Below are 20,090 nucleotides of genomic sequence, written 5' to 3'. Positions count from 1 at the left end.
GAGCCCTAGGCTTAAATCTAGTTTGGATTCAAGCAGTGTCAACCCATCCATAACTGGCCAGGAGATGAGAGGATTGAGAGGCAGGAGGAGAACTTGCTCCTAGAATGGGTCGCCTGGCTGTGGGAACTGAGCCCATTAGCCAAAGAAACTGGGCAGCCATCCCTTTCTTCTCCTCAGTCTTACGGCGGCTGGACTGTGGTCTGGGGGATCAGCTGCTCCATCCGTGAGCGGCACCTGCAGACAGCAGAGTGTGGCTGAGCAGTTTGGTGCCATTCACTCGGACCCTGCTCGAGGGATCTGCAAGCGTGCCCAAGCTGAGGCCCCATGGGGCAGCTTCTGGCTCTCTACCCCCACCTCTTCCTAAATCCCAGAAACAAGAGAGACGACAAAGAGGAGAGACCTTTCCACAGACCGTCAGATGGGATCCGCTCTCTTTTCTCCAGTCAACACACCCAGCGAAGAGTGGCAAGGACAGAGCACAGACAGCTCGATCCCTCAGCATCTCCAAAGCCAGCCAAGACTTGGCTGGGACCTGCTCTGCCTCATGGAGAGAGAGAACTGAAAGCAGAGACCCAAGGGAGTCGTTTCTCCTGATTGTTTTCTCTTTTACTGTGAGTGGAGCCTTGTCGCAGTTGTCAATGCTCAACAGAGTCCTGATCGTACTCCTTTCTAACTGAAAAATAAAAACCAAACACTAACCTCTTTCAACCTCAAGGGAGGTTTGAAAAGCACCTGGCAGAGACCCCTTCAAGCCATCCATGCGAGCCAGGCCCTGAAGGCACGCTGGGGAATCCCTCCTCTTCCTCCCTCATCTGCACAAGGTGCCCAGCCGGGACAAGCAGCACCTAACGGTCAGCCCTTGTGGGCTGTGTCTCGTGCCTACACAACTCAGCCCTGTCCAAACGGGGACAAGCTGTGCTGCTATGAGTCACGTTTCTGAACCAGTGCATTGCACCATGGCAGCTACGGTTGGCAACAGATGGCCAAAAGCCTCAGGTGCAGAAGAGAAGGATTCGGGAAACACGCTGTGCTGGCTTGACTAAGGGCTACATCCTTCCCTGCACTCTTCCCCTTCCTGCCCAGACTGTTTTTCTCCCCCAGGGGAGCAAACGCTACGTGCTTCTGTTCTAGAAGTACTGGTGACCCACCAGGTGTGATCAGGCACAGCCGCCACCCCAGCAGATGTATTTGCCAACTACGTTTACTGTCCTCCTCCCTCACTGAGCAGTCCCTCTATTTTTTAAGACTGAAGTAACAAGAGGCAGGAAGTTGCATCACTCACTAAAGGTCACATTCCTTCCCCTTTTAGTCCAGATTTAGCACCAGTTTGAAGCCACAGGACTCAAGTGAATACTAGACAAGACAACCACAGCTTCTGGAGAGCAGAAGTGGGTTTTTCATTAAATAACCCAGTCTACTGCATGCCTGCTCTCTCCTGTCTGAAGTCCTATAGCTCTTTCTGGAAAAGGCACCTCCAAAATTTGGGGTCCCTAAATTGAGACTCGTAGACTACTGATCAACACCACAAGTAGCCTCAAGGGGATCTGAGGGACCATTTGCATTTTTGGGACGTTGCTTACAAGCTGCTTCACACGGGAGCCTGTTGGTCCGTGGGAAAACTGGAGGGCTGACAGGGCTAAAAGCAAAAACTAAGCCTGTCTCAGCTCTGGCAACACACCTTAGGACTAACTACCCACGGAGTCAGCAGCCCTAATTTTTCAAATCAGTGAACAGAAGTGGTCGTGGGATGTCCGACTTCGGGCATCCAAGACGGAAGAGCTGAGCATCCGAAGGTGAGAGCCCACATATTCCCCAGAGGGCTCACGGAAAGCGAGATGGAGGCAGAGGGGAGCGGACTCATTAATCCGTTATGAGGAGGGAAAGGGGAGGGATGTGGGGAGGGAGGTGGGACAGGCAATCAAACTGTCCCCCAGAAAATAAAACCCAAAAGCAAAAAAAAAAACCCCGCCACCAAACAACACATTAGCAGATGTTATCAGTGGTACCGCTACTTCTAAGAAACAGCGCGTCCTTACCAAAAAGATTTGCAAGAATGTTTGTGGCCGAGGACCTAAGGTACTCGCTACAGAGATGTGAGATCAGAGGTCAGCTCAATCCTGCAACATAAAGGTGGCAAACCTGGGTCACAGCGAATCAGCGGCATGGTGGGGGTGCATGGAGGTGGGGAGAGGGACGGGACCGCCGAGGGAGAAGGATGCAGGACGGGGCCGAGCCGCTGCGCTCAGCTCGCCCGGGAGCTTACCTGGCAGCAGCCCTGCCCCCCGACACCGCCTGCGAGGCCTGAAATGAAAAGCTGCTGATGCCGCGGTGAAGATTTGGCGGGGGGCGGGGGGAGGAGAGGAAAGTAAAGCCAGCAACAAAGCAAGACAAAAAAAAAAAAAAAAAAAAAATTTCACAAAGCTGCCTTCAAGAAATGCACAACAAAAATACAGAAGAGAAGAAAATAAAGGAGCAGTAGGAAAAACACGACTGCCAACGGCCCTCGGTGGGGAAGGCTGCTGAGAGCCGCCAAGGGACGCGATGCCCAGGCTGTCCTTCGGTTCTAGGTGCACTGTCCTGCCCTGGGACCACTCCAGGTGGAGGTGAGCAGCGATGCCTGGGAGGTCCCACATGCCCAGGAAAGGTCCATCGCCCCCTGGAGCCTGTTCTACAGCCCTGAGTACAACCCGCCTGTCCCACCGCTGCCCACACGTGTCCCCTCAGTGTCCCCAGGTGACAGCAGGTGCATTTGTTGGCACAGAGGAACCAGCCCAAGGCCCTGCAGGACTCCTGGCCCTGAAAACCCGAGCAGCGATTGCTCAGCTGGTGTGGATGGAGCTGTGGGTGCAAAAGGTTTGAATTTGCTTGCTGCAGGTAGGTTTTTGCATTGGTGCTTCACAGGATCCTGAAAAGCAATTCCCCGTTCTCTCACATTCACTCAGTTCATTCCACCACCACCCTCCCCAGGTGACACTAACAGACCTGCTTAGCGTTTTACAGGTTGGGGGCTTCAGGCACGACAAAAAAATAACAAAAGGAAGAAAGCAAGCAACATCGTTCCTGATGCCACCAATGCAGAATCAACCCCATGCCAGAGGAAACCGGAGCTCATTTCTGTTGCTGACCCCAGAGCATGCAGCCCTTGCAGATCTTTGCTCCTGGCAGTGCTGTAAGGCAGGCAAAGGCCAAGATCTGAGGGCCGCTGGGAGCCCAGAAGCCAGGGGAGAAAGGGAAGACATCTCTTGTCTTGTTGGGAAAGTTGAGTTTGACACGGAAAGAACGGCTGCAGGTTTGGCTCGTGAAGGCAGCCTGCACGGAGCCCCGTGCACCACCTGAGTCTTTCGCAGGAACAGAGGGAGCATGTGTCAGAGCCAGGGCTCTGGATTTACGCTGCCTACCCCGATGTCCTGCTTACACCACAGAGACAAACCTCAGCCAGCCCAGTCGCTGGTGACACAGAGATGTTGCCCAAGGGCCACGAGGCAAGGCTTGCCAGCAGAAGCATGCCTGCCCCAGGGGCGAGGTGTGATCCCTCCATCCTTGCCTTCCCTGCTGAACTCAAGTTTCCACTTGGTCCGTGTCAGGCCTTTACACCACGCCAGTTGTGGTGGTACTTAGACCTTGGCATCACAGGCAAGCGGTGACAAATTTCCCCAAATCATTCCAGGAGGTGCGCTGTTGGGTCCCACAGCCCTTGGGACACCAGTGGAGAGAACGACATCTCCCAGGCTTGTTGAGCCACCACTGGGAAATCAGTTCCCTGCAGGTCGCCCAAGAGGGAAGGGGTATGAGCTGCACAGGGAGCAGCCTGCCACGGAGCCTGCTTGTAGGGCAAAGCCCCTGCCTGTGGGGTTTGACATCTCCGGTTTAGCGTGGGCGCCGCATGCCCTTGGGCTGAAGGACTCCTCCTGCGCGTGGGCAGAGACTTCACACTGACAGCACAGGCTGGCTTTGGGTAGGGCTTTGCAGCTCAAGGTGCAAGGTTGGGGTTGATTTCCCTTGTATGGGCTGGGAAATCTTGAGCTAGAAAACTTGGGTTTGGTAACAGGACAGGCTCTTCCTTTTTTCCCCACGTAGGGCTCATGTTCAGGAGGAAACTTTACCAAAAATGGTGAGATGGACAATTCTCCATCTCTACCGCTGCAGGGCAAATTCCCACCACTTACAGCTGAGGAGCCAGCCCTGGGTAGGGACATCTCCAGCCTCAGCACCATCACAGTGACCTCTAAAGCTCCACACTCACTCACTTTGCTCCAGTATCTCTGAGCTATGCCCATGTCCTCGGTTTGGAGGCCATCCACAGGGTAAAGGGAGGGGAAGTAGCTAGAGATCAGACCCTCAACAGATGTAAATCAACGTGGTGCTAATGGGATCAGGGGAACTACACCAGCTTGCATCAGCTGGAAAGTTTGGTCTAAGCATCCAGAGAAGGAGCTCGAACAGCTCCAAAGGTACATAGGGCCACGGTGTCTCCATCTCCTAAATCGGCGTGACTTTATTTGCTCTCATGTCTTCCTGGGTGGGAGAGGTCTAGACCATAGTGCAATGTGGCATTGAGCCCAAAGCTACCAAGGTGGTTTGGGGAGAGAGAGGTCAGAAGACACCCAGCTTGCTTCAAGAGGATGCCAACCAGAAAGAAAAAGGAAACTCAACTTACCTTTGTTCTTCCTCGAGTTCTTCTTTGGTCATCATGGACTTGTACTGGTTTCCCCTCAGCTTTCCAGGACTGTATTTAAAAGAGAACGTCTCATCTGCAGCTGGAGAGTGGGAGAGGGAGAGACAAAGAGCAAGAGGTTGTGTGAGCCAGAGGCCTCCCGAGAGCAACGGTGAACAGCAGCGGGCTTGTTCCCTCCAGCTGTTTGCTGACCCCTGCTCCTGCACGCGCGCCCCAAACACTATGGCCACCCCAAAACACTCTTCCTCCGTCATCTCCAGTCTCCAGGAGTGCCGGGGAAGCTGTGTGGATTGCAGTGGAGAGCCAAGGTGCTGCTGGCCAGAGGACGGCGGGATTCCCAGCCACAGCTAGCCCTGGAAACAGTGAGGACTGCTGGGAGCGAGCAGCCCTGCTTGGAAGCAGATCCAAGTAAATCCTACAGCACGGGAACCATATGCTATCGCTGTCTTTGGAATCAAAGCCTCGCAGGCCCATCTTGGCTTATCAAGGCACGCTAATCCTGCCCTGATTAGCTCGCAGCATTCTCTGCTTCTCTCCAGACTTGCATTCCTCCTCCCTCCCTCCCTCCCTCTCCTCGTCCAGGGGCCCTTTTCCATGCTTGGGGCTCAGGGACGGTGCCACAGGCAGAGCTGTCCCGGGCCACGCAGCCCAGCAGCTCTCCCGCAGCCCTTCGCAAAGCTTGTGAAAAGAGGAGGTGCCACACCAAAAATCTCAAGGCTGCAAACAGAGCTGAGCCAAGGCAGCCCCCGGAGCACCAACACAGCTGGGTCCAGGTCCCTCTGTCACCAGCCGACAGACCTGCAGGGGAGACCGAGGTTTCCTTCTCCAGGCCTGGGTGCCCTCCTGCCCGGCTCGCCAGCCTCAGCCCTCTGCTAATTAGAGCACCGAAGCTCACGGACTCTGAGCCAAAGCCGATCCTTTTCCAATCGGATTTTGTTCGAGCGCTGTTTGCTTTTAAAAAACCTCTCCCCTGCTTTATCTTCCTACAGATGGGAGAAAACAGCAGGAGTGGAGGTCGATCCAAAGGGCAGCCCAGGAAGAGCGGCTCCTTCGGGTAGTTGCCTTTATTGGTTATCTGTGGGCTGTTTATCTGCGAGCCTTTATCTCCCAAGGACTGCAGGACTCGGCTGCTTCACGTCGAGCGTTGCTGTTTCCACAGCCACCCAGAAACATCTGCTGCTTCCACCAACCCTCGGAGCCCTGGGGATACTTCTAAGGGGTCCACGAAAGGAAGATGTTATTGTATTATCTGCATGGTCCTGAAAAAACGGCATGTTATCCACAAACCAAATATCCAGAGTGATACCTTCTAGCACCAGCAAGACCCCCCCCAAAGTGGTGAAACTCCCCCGACTTCTGTGGCAGGAGAGAAAGCCCCGACTTGTACATAACCCATGGACCCATCACCTGTCCCCAGCCACCTGGGAAGCCCCTTCCAATCCTTACTGCTGCTATCGTGGGCACCACATTCATGAAAGTCTCTCCTCCTCCACTCACCCAAATAAAAAACACCCCCCCGCCTCTCTCCTCCCTCCCTCACGCCCAGAAGGATTCAACATCAGCAGCTTCCCTCTATTTTCCGGTCAATATTGCCCTCCCCATGTCCAAGGTCAGCTGCTTGATTTAGCAATTCCTCCCAAGCTCACGTACGCCCTCAGCTGCTGCCAGAGCCCCCGCAGACCTTGGGGACCCCCATGCAAAAGGCAAGTCGGAGCCTCATTTTGTAGAGGCGGAAACCCGAGATCTCAAAAACAAGCTGTGCAAGGCTGGGCGGGCAGGTACGGGACTGAGCGTGCCGACTGCCGCAAGGTCACTGCCGTACGGAGCGTGCCTGGAGTGGTATTTGTGGGCTGGGAATTTAACAGAAACCTCCTCCCTGCAGATACCCGCGTTTCCTCCCTTCACATCTCTGCGTCCCTGATCTTGGGGAGCTTCCCTGGGAAGTCCTGGTGGATTGCTGCTCAGTTACTGATCCCGAGTGTTTCTCTAATCCCAAAACAGCGTCAGGGCTCCTGGAGGAACAAGGAGGCGAACCCTTTCCCTAGCACCTTCACAAGCGTCCAAACACAAGCACCCCGATGCTCTGCTCCTGCAGCCCCAAACATTCAGCTCGGCCATATCCCACCTCCCTCGGTGGGAAAACCCTCCGAACAGGCAGACAAACAAGTCTGGCCAGCTGGAAACAAGCAGTAATGCTGCGGCTTATCAGCCCCTCGGGTGGCCGTAAAAGTGCACGGAATGAAAATTCAGCTGGCGGCTGCTTTGGGAGATATTAAGAGAAAGAAAAAAGAAATCAAATAGGGTGTAACATCCTGTTTCTTACCCTGGTGCAGAGCAGGGGCCGTTTCGTTACCTTTGTGTAGCTCGCCTGTTTTCAAGGACAATTAAGATCGTTTCCCTCACGTGGTTTTCGGCCAAGTAAATTGAGATGTGGGATTTTGCCTGTCCCCAAAAGGGCAGTTTAATTGCCACCCTGCCAGAAAAGAATAAGGGAAGAGGGAGGCGAGGAGGCTACCCATCCATCTGCCTGCCCACGTGTTGTGGTTAGAAAGGAGCCGGCGTGCGGCTTTGGAAACCACTGGCTGTTTCCTGAGCTCAGGAACTTTCTTTGCAGACCGAAAACAAACTTCAGGAAACACACGGAAAAAGAGGAGGCCGAGTTTTCACATGGACAGCGAAAACACTACAGAAATATGAGGTGACCTACTTACACAGAGCCTCCGTGAGTTCATATTAAAGAAAACATTTGTCTTTCATCTCTCTGCCCTCGCGCTGCCAGCGCTGGGCTCACGGGGTGAAAGCGGCCCCTCGAGCTCATCTCTGCTCCAAAGATGCTCGCTCTGCGCACGCAAGTACCTGCCTCCTCCTTACCAGCTCCCCGCGGCGGGGAGAAGGCTGCTCTGCCGGTTTTGGCTACCGCAGCAGCATCCCGGGCTAGTGACAGGCTGCCTGCAGGATCCCCAGGTGCCCAAGGGGAACCTCTGCTCGCAGGCTGGCTGGGCGGCAGCTCAGCGGCTTGAGACGGGCCAGGACGAAGCGATGCACAGGAGAAATGAAGGAAGGAGGGAGGTTTCTGCCCAGCAAAGCCAGGGCACCACTGTTATTCCCAGCTGCACGCCATTCGCCTCCTCGTCACCAAGCTGAGCCATCCCTTTACCCAGTCCCATTAAAACACCTCAAAAATGGTGTAAATAATTCAGGAGAGGAGTCAGGAGGTGATTAAGGAGGATGCTGGGCTAGCAGCGACCCATGGGCTGTCATCTCCACCCGCTCCCGAGCCACAGCCACTGCGGGGTGATGCACAGCGGGGCCGGAGCAGCCCTGAAGCAGCTGAACGGAAGGAGGCAGACCCTGGCGCAGCAGCGTTACTGAGCACCCATTTGGGAGGATACATCCATCATTCCTCAAGCCTCTCCCGCAGGGTCACATCCCCCATCACCAGTGCTGCGAGGAAGCCTAACTGGGTGGAATAAGTGTCTTTTGGGAACCCCGTCTCCAAAGGCGCTTCCCCCACCTTGTGGTTGTGGCACCAGGATTAAAGTTTGATTCTCTGTGGCATTAGGCGTAATCCTCCCGAGCCAGGGGATTGCTACACAGCGCCTTAAAAAGGGCAAGCGGAAAGTGGGGCAGGGAAGGGGGAACACCTCAAACCCTCCTGCTACCCCGGCTGCCCTCGGCCACCCCAGGCAGGGGCTCCTGGGGACATCCCAGCATCGCCAGGGTTCCCCAGGAGAGCGGAGTCCCCTTCGGACACACACTCTTGCTTGGCACCATCTGTTTCATTTTCTTACGAGCGCAGCAGTTGTCACCCCAATTAGTCAATTAATCATTTTCCAATCAACTAATTGGCTAATCAGTTAAACACGGCTCTGACTAAAGCCCCTGGAGATCGTCCTGGATGTGAGCAAGGAGCTTTTGGGGCTACCCTGTGGCAAACAGCCCAAGGGCATCTCGGGAAGCAAACAGGGGCTACTGCCGGGGCAGGAATTTCCTCCGCGTTTCCCGGAGGAAGGAGAAGACCATCCCCAAGCGCTCGGGGATTCAGACCCATCTGTACCCTCCCCGCAGCGTGCTGGCACTCACCATCCTCATCCTCCGGCTCTCTCACCACCAGCTTCTCGTTTTCTGAGTCCGGATCTTCCTCCTGGAAGAGTTAAAAACAGAGGAGAAGGTGCTGTGCTAAATAACTCCTGCTTGGCCAGGGCTCCAGAGCCCACGGGGCAGAGACTGGAGCTCCCAAGACAAGGGCTGGACACTTCTTCCCTGTCTCCTTCATAGAACAGGCCAAAAGGATACTCACTGACGAGCGAGGTTCGTTAGTCTGCTTTCCTCTTGCTAGTCAGTGGGGGGAAATCGGCCTTGTTTACGGCACTCCCCCCGCAAAGGCTGCAAAATGCAAGTGCCTCCCCCTAATCGAGGGGATATTAAGGTTTTTAAGAAGAACCTGTTATCCCAATGTCCCCAGGCACAGCCTTGTGCCTGAGCACCCTCCTGGGCTGGCACCCTCTGCCAGCACCCCCCCACCCAGCCCAGGGATGTGCAGGGGACGGAGCCATGACCCACGGGGACCTCTGCGTGCCTCCAGGCCAGGCTTGGATGGACCATCTCAGCGCTGGGAAAAGGCAAGTCCCCAGCAAAAGCCACCTCGAAGCCGCGGGCCAAGCAGCTGCTCCGAAGCACAGGAGCACTCGCCAAACGGGACCAGTGGTCGAAGGCCACCCTGGGACCCCAGCAGGAGCCCTCCCATCCTCGCCTGGCAGCAACCCCTGGGGACACCGCTGGCTCCCGTGGACCCCTGGCCCCTCGCTCCTGCGAGCCGTGCCTGCCCACACCCACTGCGGCGGCAGGGCTGGTCTCTGGAGCACACACAGCAGCAGCAACAGCTTTATATTTTATATTTTACTTTTATCTTTTATAAAAGTGAAGCGATTGTGGAAGTTTTGGGGGTTGCCTCCTACAAGCTACAGCAAGCTTTATCAAGCCCAGATTCCTTCCCCTTGTGGTACACACAGCAGAAACTCATGCAAACAGCAAATGGGGAGGGAAAGGAGCGCTCCAGCATATGGACGTGCTGGAATGTGTCCAGAGAAGGGCCACGAGGATGATCCGAGGGCTGGAGCACCTCTCCTGTGAGGACAGACTGAGAGAGTTGGGGTTGTTCAGTCTGGAGAAAAGAAGGCTCTGAGGAGACCTTATAGTGACCTACCAGTATCTCAAGGGGGCCTACAGGAAAGCTGGGGAGGGACTTTTTAGGATGTCGGGTGATGGTAGGACTAGAGGGAATGGATTAAAACTAGAGATGGGTCGATTCAGATTGGACGTTAGGAAGAAGTTCTTCACCATGAGGGTGGTGAGACACTGGAACAGGCTGCCCAGAGAGGTGGTGGAAGCCCCATCCCTGGAAGTTTTTAAGGCCAGGCCGGACGGGGCTCTGAGCAACCTGATCTAGTGGGAGGTGTCCCTGCCCAGGGCAGGGGGGTTGGAACTAGATCATCTTTAAGGTCCCTTCCAACCCGAACCATTCTATGATTCTATAGGTCCGGAGAGGACAGGGACACACGGCAATGCTCCCGAGTACATGCCTTCCTCCCACAAAGCGCAGCACCCAGGCTGCACACCCCTGTGAGCTGAGCCCAGAGGTCAGCAGCATCCTGGAACACGCATCCTCCTGCATCCCTCTCAGCCCCCTGCATCCCATTCCAAGTGATGGGGCTGGGGTGCAAAAGGCAAAACACGCGGGAGAGAGGGGGAGGAGCACGGAGGGAGCCTGGCAGGCAGCCACGCTGTTGAGCACACGGGAAAAGTCGGGGTGAAGGAGACCTGAGGGAAATGAAGACAGTCCGAGAAGGACCCTGCGTGGAGCCAAGGCTTTGCGATGCATGGCTTTAGATAAACTCCCGGAGCGCGGTATGCAGCCCTGACCCAGAACTAGGTTAGTTTGTCATCGGGGAGGAATGCGCATTATTCACAGCCGTTTGGCTTCTTCTCACCACCCTGCTCTTGGGCTCTCCAGAAGGACACACTGCTGAGACCCCCACCCCCTGCGGCCACCACTATTTTGGGCCGTGCTTCCAAACATGGATACTTCCCACCGGGCATGGCTGGGAGGGGGGCAGCACCCAAAGGAGCGGCCTCAGGGAGGGTGCAGGGAGGGGATGCTCAGCCCTGGCCTCAGAGACGCAGCCATGAGCCCAGGGCAGCAATTCCCGATCACATCCCTCTCTCCCTGTGAGCCGGGATGTCCCCAGGGAGACCCGACCCTCCAGGAGCTGGCACAAGAAGGGATATTTTAGCCTGTTCCCTGCCCAGGCGTTAGAAACTGAGCATTTCTGAGCATTTAACAATGGAAGCAAGTAGGAAATTCGGGTGCCAAACCTCCAAGAAAGGAAAATATCTGCGCTCCAACCCTGAGGAAGAAACATTTGATGGGAGCAGAGAGGGAGCAGCCGGGGATGCCAGGCTGGCGGGCGACAGCAACGTGCCGTGGCCGTGCTGGGAATCCCCCACTCGTGGCAGCCAGTAGCTCGCCGCAGCGTGACATTTTTCTGCTTGGATGGCTCAGAGGCAGATGCCAGCGCCTCCCTTCCCCCCGCGCTGCAGCCCCGGCCTCAGCATCCCTGTCTGTCCCCCTCGCCGGGGCTCAGCCATCGCTGTGCCACCCCCAGAGCCCCCCAGGCTACCTTAGCCTGACCCCCAAGAGGAGCCAGGCATCGCTCCCTGCACATCCAAGCAGCACATTTGCAGCTGGAGCACTGTTTCTCTCTGCTTTAAATGGACCAAGCCACTAAAAGCCCAACCAACCCCCCCTAGGGGAGCACAGCGGGCAAGTTTTGCCCCCTCCATGGCCACTGCTACCGCCGGATGGTGTCCCACCCACGCAGGGACACCAGAACCCCATTGTGCCACCCTCCCCAGGCCGGCGCTCTGTCCCACGCACCTCTGCCTTGCTGGAAAGTGCTGCATGGCCGCATCCGCCCTCCGCTTGTCCCGTGTGCCCGAGGCTGGACCCGGGTGAGGTACCCAAAGGTGGTATCTGGAAAGAGACAAAAAGCTTTGACACAAACACCCCCAAGCCCTCCCCGTGCTTAACCGACCAGCCCCAGCAGCACCAGGACCCGTGGCCAAATCTCTGGATGTGGCCAGCAGCCTGCCTTGCCCCGTTGCCCAAGCCCATGCTGCCTCCGATCCCCGTGCCAAGCCGTGGTGTGGCTGCTGGAGTGAGGAACGCCAGAGACCTTCAACACCCAGCCTTGGAGCCAGGGTTTGGAGCTTGGGACCTGCCCTCCGCAGCAGCCCCATCCCACGGGACCGGGACGCTTGCACGGAGCCGTCGGTGAGGGGGAGCAGCTCGGCCAGCGCCGGGCTCGGCTGCCGGGTGTCCGCAGGGCTGGAGGCGGCTGCCCGTGACGCTGATGCAGCAGATCAGGGCTAACAGGAGGGGACAGGAGATGAAGGGCATGGTACACGCAGTTCATTAACATTTGCAGGGTCTGCTCTGCCAGCTGCCTTCTCCATCACCGGGTAATACCCCCTTGAAACCCTCCTGTCCCCCCACTGCAATCACGGAGCTGGGGCTTCCCTGTCCTCTCAGCCCCACATGAGCTTTGAACACAGAATGGCCTCGACCCCCCCTGCCAAGCCTCCCTTCCCCTGCCCTCTCGCAGCCCAAATACTTCCCAGCTGATCCTTTCCCTGCTGCAGAGGAGGGTACGCGTGGGCAGGGAGCGGGGACATCGCGTCCATTGGCCTGGCAGCGAAATACCAGCACCGGGCTGGGAGCAGCCTCCGGGCTGCTGTGAAAAACTGTCAGCAGGGACAAACCCCCCCTCCCCGAGCCTGGCTGTGCCCGCAGCCGCTGGACAGAGGGGAGAGCCCTCCCTGCATGGAGCATCCCGACACCCCCTGGGAGCCTGCCCCAAGTTTCAGGGCTCCTCAGCCCTCCTGAGGCCAGTTCCCCTCACAACCGAGGGGCAAGTGCAGCTGAGCCGGGGGCTGCCATGCCCGCGGGATGCTCTGCGAGAGCAGGGACACGTCCCGCAGCCAGAAAATGGAGGGGGAAGGTGTTGGGGCAACACTGGGAGATTTGACAGCTAAAGAGGACACCATGGCACCCCGGGCCCTGCTCTGCTATACGAAGCACAGCCCGGGGGCGGTACAGGGAGACTGTTTTGAGCGGTGGGGAATGAGGGAAGCCTGGACCAGGGCCAGATGGCAGCAGGAGCTGCTGGAGAAGCAGGGACTTGAGTGCTCCGGCCGCCAGCCCACATCTCTCCGCAGTTGCACGCTGACCAAGAAAGCTTCCCCGCATTAAAAAAAAAAAACAAAAAAAAAAAAAAGAAAAGGGCGACAAGAAGCACTGCAGGGAGACTACGCACGTCATTATCCAGGAGCATCTGGAGGAGACTTGACACGAGCCGCCCAGGCCAGCTGCTGCAGCAAACAAAGATCGCATTGCTGCCGGCAGCAGGACACGTTCGGCAGCAGCTGCCTGGCCCCGAGGAACGTGCCCCATGCTCCCTGCCTGCTCCTGCCTGCGGGTGGGATGGACCCAGCCCATGCCGTGACACATCCCGTGCCCGCTTATGGCTGAATCACACCTCGGCGCAGCTCGCCAGGGACTCCGGAAAGCCCAGCGCCCGCCACCGCAGGGTTAAAATCCAACAAGTCGTTTACCTTAAATACCAATGCGGCAATACATCTGTCTCGGCTTTTGGCAGCTCTTGGCTTTAGAGCTGAAGCATTTGTTGGATCATCAGAAACACGCTTTTGCCCTTTAGCTTCCACTCCCCGCAAGCGAAACGCCCGCGCATGGAGCTGACTCCGGCAGCGGAGGCTTTGGACCGAAGTAGAAGCGAGGATAAGACCTCCAGGGACATTTTGGGCATGGGCAGCACCGACAACAGACGGAGCTGAGTCACTCAGGGGAAGACAGCTGAGACGCAGGAGCTTGGTGTTTTCCCCCCAAAATCCCCCCTCGTGGCTCTGCCACCACACGAGCCCTCTCCCAGCCCTACCGGAGACGGAGGCCGGGCTCCCCGTCACAGCATCATCTGGTTTTCAGTTCATTTCTGGCCATTTCCTCCCCGCTTCCTCCATCCCCGGTGCAAACCCCTCCGAGCAATGGGTTTCCCTTCTCAGAAGGGACGCCAGGAGGCCGTGGGGGTGGTGTGTCCCTCTCCCTCTGTCAAAGGGACAGCCCCGGCAACTACAGGCAGGATGGGGACAAATGAGTGCCCCATTCCAGCTCCAGGAAAAGGGAAGATCCCAGGCTGCGAAGCAGGGGGAGAAAACCGTCTTGGATTAAACTGCCGGGCCCTGCGTGTTGCCATTTATGGCTGCACTTTCTGCTCCAAGCCTGATGCAAGACATTGCAAGAGGGAAAGAAAGCAGACAGGAGACAGCCAGCCAGAAAGAGAAAAGCCAGGAAGAAAAGGGGAAAGAAGGCGGCTTTTTTTTAAAAAAAGGAATAAATAATAATGCTGGGCAGAGTTTAGCGAAGCAAAGCAGCTGCTATGTCGGCGGCTCCTTTTCACCCCGCTGCTGGGGGCTCTCCATCCTCCCGCCAGCCAGAGAAGCAGCTGCTACTGAAGGAGAGCAGTTTTCCTGCCCGCGGTGATGGTCCTGCCTGTCCTGGGGTGCCCGGCGGGGGACATGCCTTGTGCAGAGGCGGCGCTTCACAGGTCTGACCCCCCGCAAAGTGTGGGAAGCATCTGGTCCCACCAGTGCCCCCATCACTGCTGCGGGCAGATGAGCCACGGAGCGACCAGAGCCCCACCAAAGCTGCGGGGCCATCCAGCCCCCCGCGAGGGGCCAGGCAGTGCCAGGTCTGACGAAAACACCGAGTCCCCGCTCAGCAGCGCCTGTCCCTGCAGACACCGTCACGCCCCGGTGCAGCACCCCCAGCATCGCGCCCAGCCAGCTCATCCCCTGCTGTGCTCTGGCCTCTGGCAAGCGAACGCCACAGGCACCCGCACCGGGGCGTCTCTTGCTGCCATGGATGAGCCAGGCCGCATCCCGGGGCATGGAGCGGCGGGGGGGGCAAAGCCTGCCCTCAGCTGGGACGCTCACCCGGCTGCCATTCTCATGGGTGGGCACTTCAGAAGGCAACGAGTCCTCTGCACGCTGGCTCTGTGCGGGGTCCCGGGGCCGTAGCCAGCCCAGCCGGGACTGGGCGACCACCTGGTCCCGCTGGAGGGGACACAATGTAAAGCCCCCACACCACTGTGCCCCAACCCTATGGCTGGGGTGCAGGGGAGGGACACACACACAAGGTCCCCAGCGGGTGACACACATCCTGCCTCGCTTCCCAGTGTGCAGGCACCGCAAGAGACGACGCGTTCGTTAGCGGCACGGACTGCTCCGGGTGGGAGCCGGGCACAGCCGAGCGGTTACGGGTCCGGCAGGAAAGCTCCGCATCCCGCTGGCAGGGGCCCGTGCCGCTGCCAAGGCTGCGACGAGGAGTAGCCCATCATCGCATCCCTCCCCACCGCGCTGCGGGACGGCAGAGCTCCTGTCCCAGCCCTGCCGCAGCCTGCACAGTTGCCAATTAAAGGCCGGCTAATTAGACACCCTCTCCCCTCCGGCACGGGGAAGGCAGACAGGAGGTATTGGAGGGGGAGATGCTGACTTCTGAAATTTAAAGAGGGTCTCTGCTGGGAGCTGGGTGGTTTCTGCTTCTGCTGCCTGGTGTGTCTGGGGGTGTTGGGAGCCCTGGGAAGGCACAGATGGGGGTGGGGCACAGGGAAAAGGCGTCCGGAGCTTTGCAGAAGAGGCAGGTGACATCCCCTTTGTGCCGCTGCTATCCCAGTGACAGCACAGCGTCCTGAACAGGCAGCGTTTGCATGACTTTCCCTGGCCAGGACGGGCTGGGCACCTCTGAGCGCGAGGTCCCCCCTTGCCAGCTCACCGCCAGAGCTGTCCCCTCTCTCCCTGCTGTCACCCGCTTGACCTGGCTCTGTCTGAAGCCACCAGCTGCGGTTAACCCTTGGCAAACCAGCCAAGCTGCCATGCCCGGCAGAGAGCCTGGCGCTGCCCGCTTGCCCTCCCCATCTCCAGAGCGTCCTGGCCAGGAGGGCATCCAGCGGTGGCTCCGGACCACCACTGAAAACCCTGCCCTGTCGCTGCCATCTGCCATTTCCAGGCCAGAAATACCCATTACAGAATTGGAGTTTTCTAACCAGTTCTCACAAGAGCAAGACTCGGCAGCCCCAGCAACGCTGCAGTTCCCACCCAACAGCTTTTCATTAGGGGATCGCGTTGACAGCACCGCCTCATCCGGTAACGAGCTGGAATGGGGATGAGAACAGACAGCGACACACTAATTAATTTTTTTTGAGTGATGGGAGCCAGCAGAGACAAGGGGAACCACTACCAGCAGTTAATGGCGACAAGGACTCCTGGGCTCCTTGCCCTGCTCTGCCACTGCTTCATTTTAGAGCCGTGGGCACGGTGCTGCGATGGTCCGTTCCTCCCAGAGAGGGGCAGGGAAGCCTGGACCCACATGGATTAAAATCGCCGGATGAGCCACGCAGCTGCCCCAGCTCAGAGTGCTCGGCAGACACTGGTTTCCATGGGCAAGGAGAAGGGAAGGAAGGAGGCAGGGGTGCGCACAGCTCCAGCCGGCCATTAAACACGCCGAGGCTGCTCTCCCCGCGCGGGTTCGTCCGTCAGCATTTTGGTTGAGTGGTTAATGGCTGCAGCGAATCTGGACCAGCCCGGTGCAGTACGTGCTGAGCAAATGGGAGGGGGGAAAAAAAAAAATATGGAAAGAAAGCTCTCCGAGTGCCGAGCACGGCCCTGGGCTCGCAAGGTACGGAGTCGGCCAAGAAGCCCTGAGCCTGCAGCAGCCCCGACGCTGCCGGGAGCCCGCAGCCGGGTGGATGGCACTTGGGAGCCTCGTCTGCTGAGTCACATCAGGGGACCGCAGCCCTCAGCCGAGCCAAGACGGGTTTGATCGGGCACGTTTCTATCAGCAGCCACCTGCAGAGCACTCCCTGCTCTTCCCAAGGCCAGTCCCATCCCTGCCGGTAACATCTGCTGCGCCTCGGCCTAAGCAGCGCTGGAGGAGGATGATGGAGCAACTTTGAGGATATTTGCAGGGAGCATCTCGCAAAAACGGGGAACCCAGGGGAGAATCTGCAGAGCTGTGGATGGTCTCTCCAGCTCTGCCCGCAACATGGGCCCCTGGATCAGCAGCCCGGGCGCTGCTCCCCTCTCGCACGTGTGCGGTGCCGGCTGGAAAGGCACGTACTCCCTCCGCCGTGCCACCCAGCACCACGGGACCGCCAGGCTCGGCCAGCGCTGAGTGGTCCTGGCAGCCACGAGATCACGCGCGGGCCAGCGCTCCCAAACACTTACTCAGCAGCGAGAAGCATCCCTCCCCCTTCCCACTGCTCTCCACCACCACCCAGGTCGCAGCCAGTGCCTGCTCCCCGTCCTTCCCCACGAGATGCTGCTCAGGTCCAGGGCTACTTGCCCTGCCTTGCTCCTACAGTGAGATAGGCATTTCCCAGGAGGAAAAACTGGCCAGGACCCTACTCAGCTCCAGCGTCCCCTTTGCTCTGCTGTGAGAGGGGCTGAGGGCAGCGCAGCAGAGACCCCAGTCCCACGGGACCCAGCCAGGCTTCTGGAGGACCCTGTGCCTTGAGTTTGCTCACCTCCAGGTATGCAAAACCCTGTTATCACACCTGTGCCAAGTGGGGATAAAGGAGCCGAGCCCATCTCTGAAGGCGATAAGCATTGCAGCCGTGCCTGCCCGAAGAAATCAGGGCTGGAGGGAGGGGCAACATTCCCAACACAACTCAAGCAAGCAAGACAGAGGAACCCATGAGCTCTGGCAGCACTGGATACGGCCATCTGTCCTGACAGGGTGCTGCACTTCATCAGAGAGCGCCCGGGTGCACCCCAGGCCCCACAGCAGCTCCAGCTGGGTGGCCAGCTTTGCTGCCGAGCTAGCCCAGCCGGGACCCAGCCAGCTAACGGCAGCCCAAGGGCACTCCAGCTTGACAAGGAGCCTGGTGCTCAAAGGCAGCAATAAATCACACGGCAGAGGGACAGATGTGGCTTCCAGGATGCTGGGAGGAGGGCGGGGACTGCTTCAGAGCTGTACCCATGGCCAAGGGCTACTGGGAAAGGGAGAGGGAGAGCTCCGAGGCTCAGAAGTGACAAGGGGAGGTGAGGAAGAGCACAGGGAGGCAGACTCACATCCCAGCCCTGAGAGTCGGTCAGAGCATCACGGTACAGACCGGGGTGCGCAACCCCCTGGGACTTGCCCAAGGCCGTCCAGTGAGTCAGTGGCAATGCTTTCCAAGGCGAGGGCTGTGTGCGCACTGCCCGGCAGCCTGGATACGGTCGCTGAGGATTACAAATGCTGCTAATAATAACTAGCAGACGCCTGGGCCCCAGGCCTGCGCTCCCCAGCCGAAACACGTTGCCTGCACACGGACGACGCATCGCTCCTGGGCTTCTGAGCCGCCCCATTACTCACTTCCCCCCATCGGGACAAGGGGCCGCCCTGGGCAAAAACCACCAGCGCCGTGAGTTCAGGCGCCTTGGGTTGTCACCAAGTCCCATCCAAGCCGGGCAAGAGCAGAGCAAGCTCTTTCCACGGAGGCTGGGTCGCCCTTTTATTTTTAAACAAGATCCGGTGCTGGAGGAGGATTTACCAGGCTTTTATAGGCATCACTCCCCCCTCCTGCCCCCCCCCAGTTCAGCCAGGGGTCAGACCTTGGGGCCAGCGTCCTGCTGGGGTTGGGAGGGAGGGGGAAGCCTAAGGGACAGCGTAAGGGAACCGGGCGCTGGCGAGGGGACAGCTTGCGGCAACCTACAGAAAGAGGATGCAGACGGGAAGAATAAACACACACACACACACCCCAGCACCTGGATTAGCTCTTGGGAGAAGGAAAAGACTCCCAGGGGCTGGATGTGCAGACAGAAGCCCACACCGACATACGCTTCTCTTCCCTTAAGTCTTCGCTATTTTGATTATTTTTAAGTGTGTACCTTGGGGGGCGGTGGTGGAAAGGAGACAGAAACACCCTCCCCACCGTTGCCACCCTCGGGGACAACGGGCTTGTCCCCAGCCGAGGGCAAACCCCGTCTTTTGCCGGCACCTCCCTTGTTTTAGAGGGAAAACCCGGGCGCTGCGCTTCTTCCCCGCCACCCGCCGGCGCCAGCCCCTCCCGCGGGGCCGGAGGCAATTGGGAAGGGACGCTGCCGGTGGGGGGGGACGACGACACCGGCTGCGGGGACCCCAGCGGTCCCGGGGGATGGGGAGAGGGTCGGCAGGGAGCCGGCCTTACCTTGTTCTCGGCGTCCTCACGGTTCCCGGGCTCCTGGGGCTCGGCGGGGGGCGGCCGGGGGATGCTCTCGGCGGGGGGCGGCCGGGGGATGCTCTCGGCCGCCGCGGGGCTGGGCTCGCCCGCCGGGCCCGGCTCGGCCACCGCCTCCCGCTGCTCGCCAGCCGCCTCCTTCCCCTCCTCGCCCGCCCCGACCTCCTCCACCGGCACCCGGGCCCCCTCGTCCTCCGGCCCCTCGGCCGCCTCCGGTCCCGCTTCCTCCGGCGCCGCCGCCGCCGCTTCGCCGCCGGGGCCGCCCTCCCGGGCCGGCTCCGCCGCTGCCGGCTCCGCCGCCCGCTCCCCCTCGCCTCCCCGCAGCCTGACGAAGACGGAGGCGAGGACGATGGCCAGGACGGTGAAGAGCAGCGGGACGGCCAGGTACAAGTCCACGGCCATGTCCATCCTCGCCCTGCTGCCGGAGCACCGGCCCGACCCCGACTGCGCGGCCGCGGAGGGTGCGCGGCCAAGCCCGCTCGGCCTGCGGCGGGGCTGGGCAGGCTCTCAGCCGGCTTTACCCGGCGTCATCTGCCTGGGCCCTGCCCACAGCCCCGGCCCCCCCCCTCTCCCCGGCCTCGGCACCCCCCTCCCGCACGGAGCCGGCAGCCAGAGCGGTCCCCCCCCCCTCCCCGGCCCGTCGGGGATGCACACCCGCACCCACGGGTGGGATTTGGGCAGGGGGGGGACCGGGCGAGGAAGGCTGGGGCTGCAAACAGCGTCTGGCTTGGGACAGGAGGATCTTTCATTAGACACTGCCCTATATCCAAAAAGTCATTCCCAGACCATTCCACGCAGTCACTTGCATCATTCATAACCGTTTGACTTGGAAAGGGCTCTGTCTCCCGGGATGCTCGCTGTGGGCAGATGGGCACCCCCAGCTTGGCGAGCTCAGCACAACTGCAGGGAGCTCTGTGCAGGTTGGGGTGTCAGCTGGCCTCCATGTACCACTTAACGAGCATTTGCACCTTGTTAGCCCTTGGCTGGGGAGCAGAGGAGCTGGCAGGGCAAGGGAAGGATGTCCCGACTCTCCCTCGGTGAGGAGCATCTGGCCATGCGTCTACGCCAAGCTTCAGAGCATCCCT

The 20,090-nt window shown here is 59.0% G+C and overlaps 1 protein-coding gene across 4 annotated transcripts in view; it reads right to left on the bottom strand.

Moving 5' to 3' along the window:
- The window catches only part of MXRA7 (matrix remodeling associated 7), a 30,899-nt gene extending 11,357 nt beyond the window's left edge, over positions 1–19,542 (bottom strand). Inside the window, exons 1-6 of one of the 4 annotated variants that reach the window (XM_074607496.1) lie at positions 18,976–19,538; positions 11,613–11,708; positions 8,759–8,819; positions 4,658–4,757; positions 2,264–2,314; positions 2,037–2,117 (exon numbers count right to left, since the gene is read on the bottom strand). In XM_074607496.1, the coding sequence (XP_074463597.1) occupies positions 2,084–2,117; positions 2,264–2,314; positions 4,658–4,757; positions 8,759–8,819; positions 11,613–11,708; positions 18,976–19,413 (780 nt within the window). In that variant the 5' untranslated portion in view covers positions 19,414–19,538 and the 3' untranslated portion in view covers positions 2,037–2,083. Of the gene's footprint in view, positions 1–2,036; positions 2,118–2,263; positions 2,315–4,657; positions 4,758–8,758; positions 8,820–11,612; positions 11,709–18,975 lie in introns of all 4 variants that reach the window. The other 3 variants (XM_074607498.1, XM_074607497.1, XM_074607495.1) reach the window with 3 other exon arrangements.
- Positions 19,543–20,090: the final 548 nt, after the last annotated feature.

Source organism: Larus michahellis, chromosome 14, assembly GCF_964199755.1.
Source record: "Larus michahellis chromosome 14, bLarMic1.1, whole genome shotgun sequence".
Lineage (NCBI taxonomy): Eukaryota > Metazoa > Chordata > Aves > Charadriiformes > Laridae > Larus > Larus michahellis.
The sequence above is the reverse complement of the archived record's forward strand: the minus strand, read 5'-3'. Positions and strand labels throughout refer to the sequence as shown.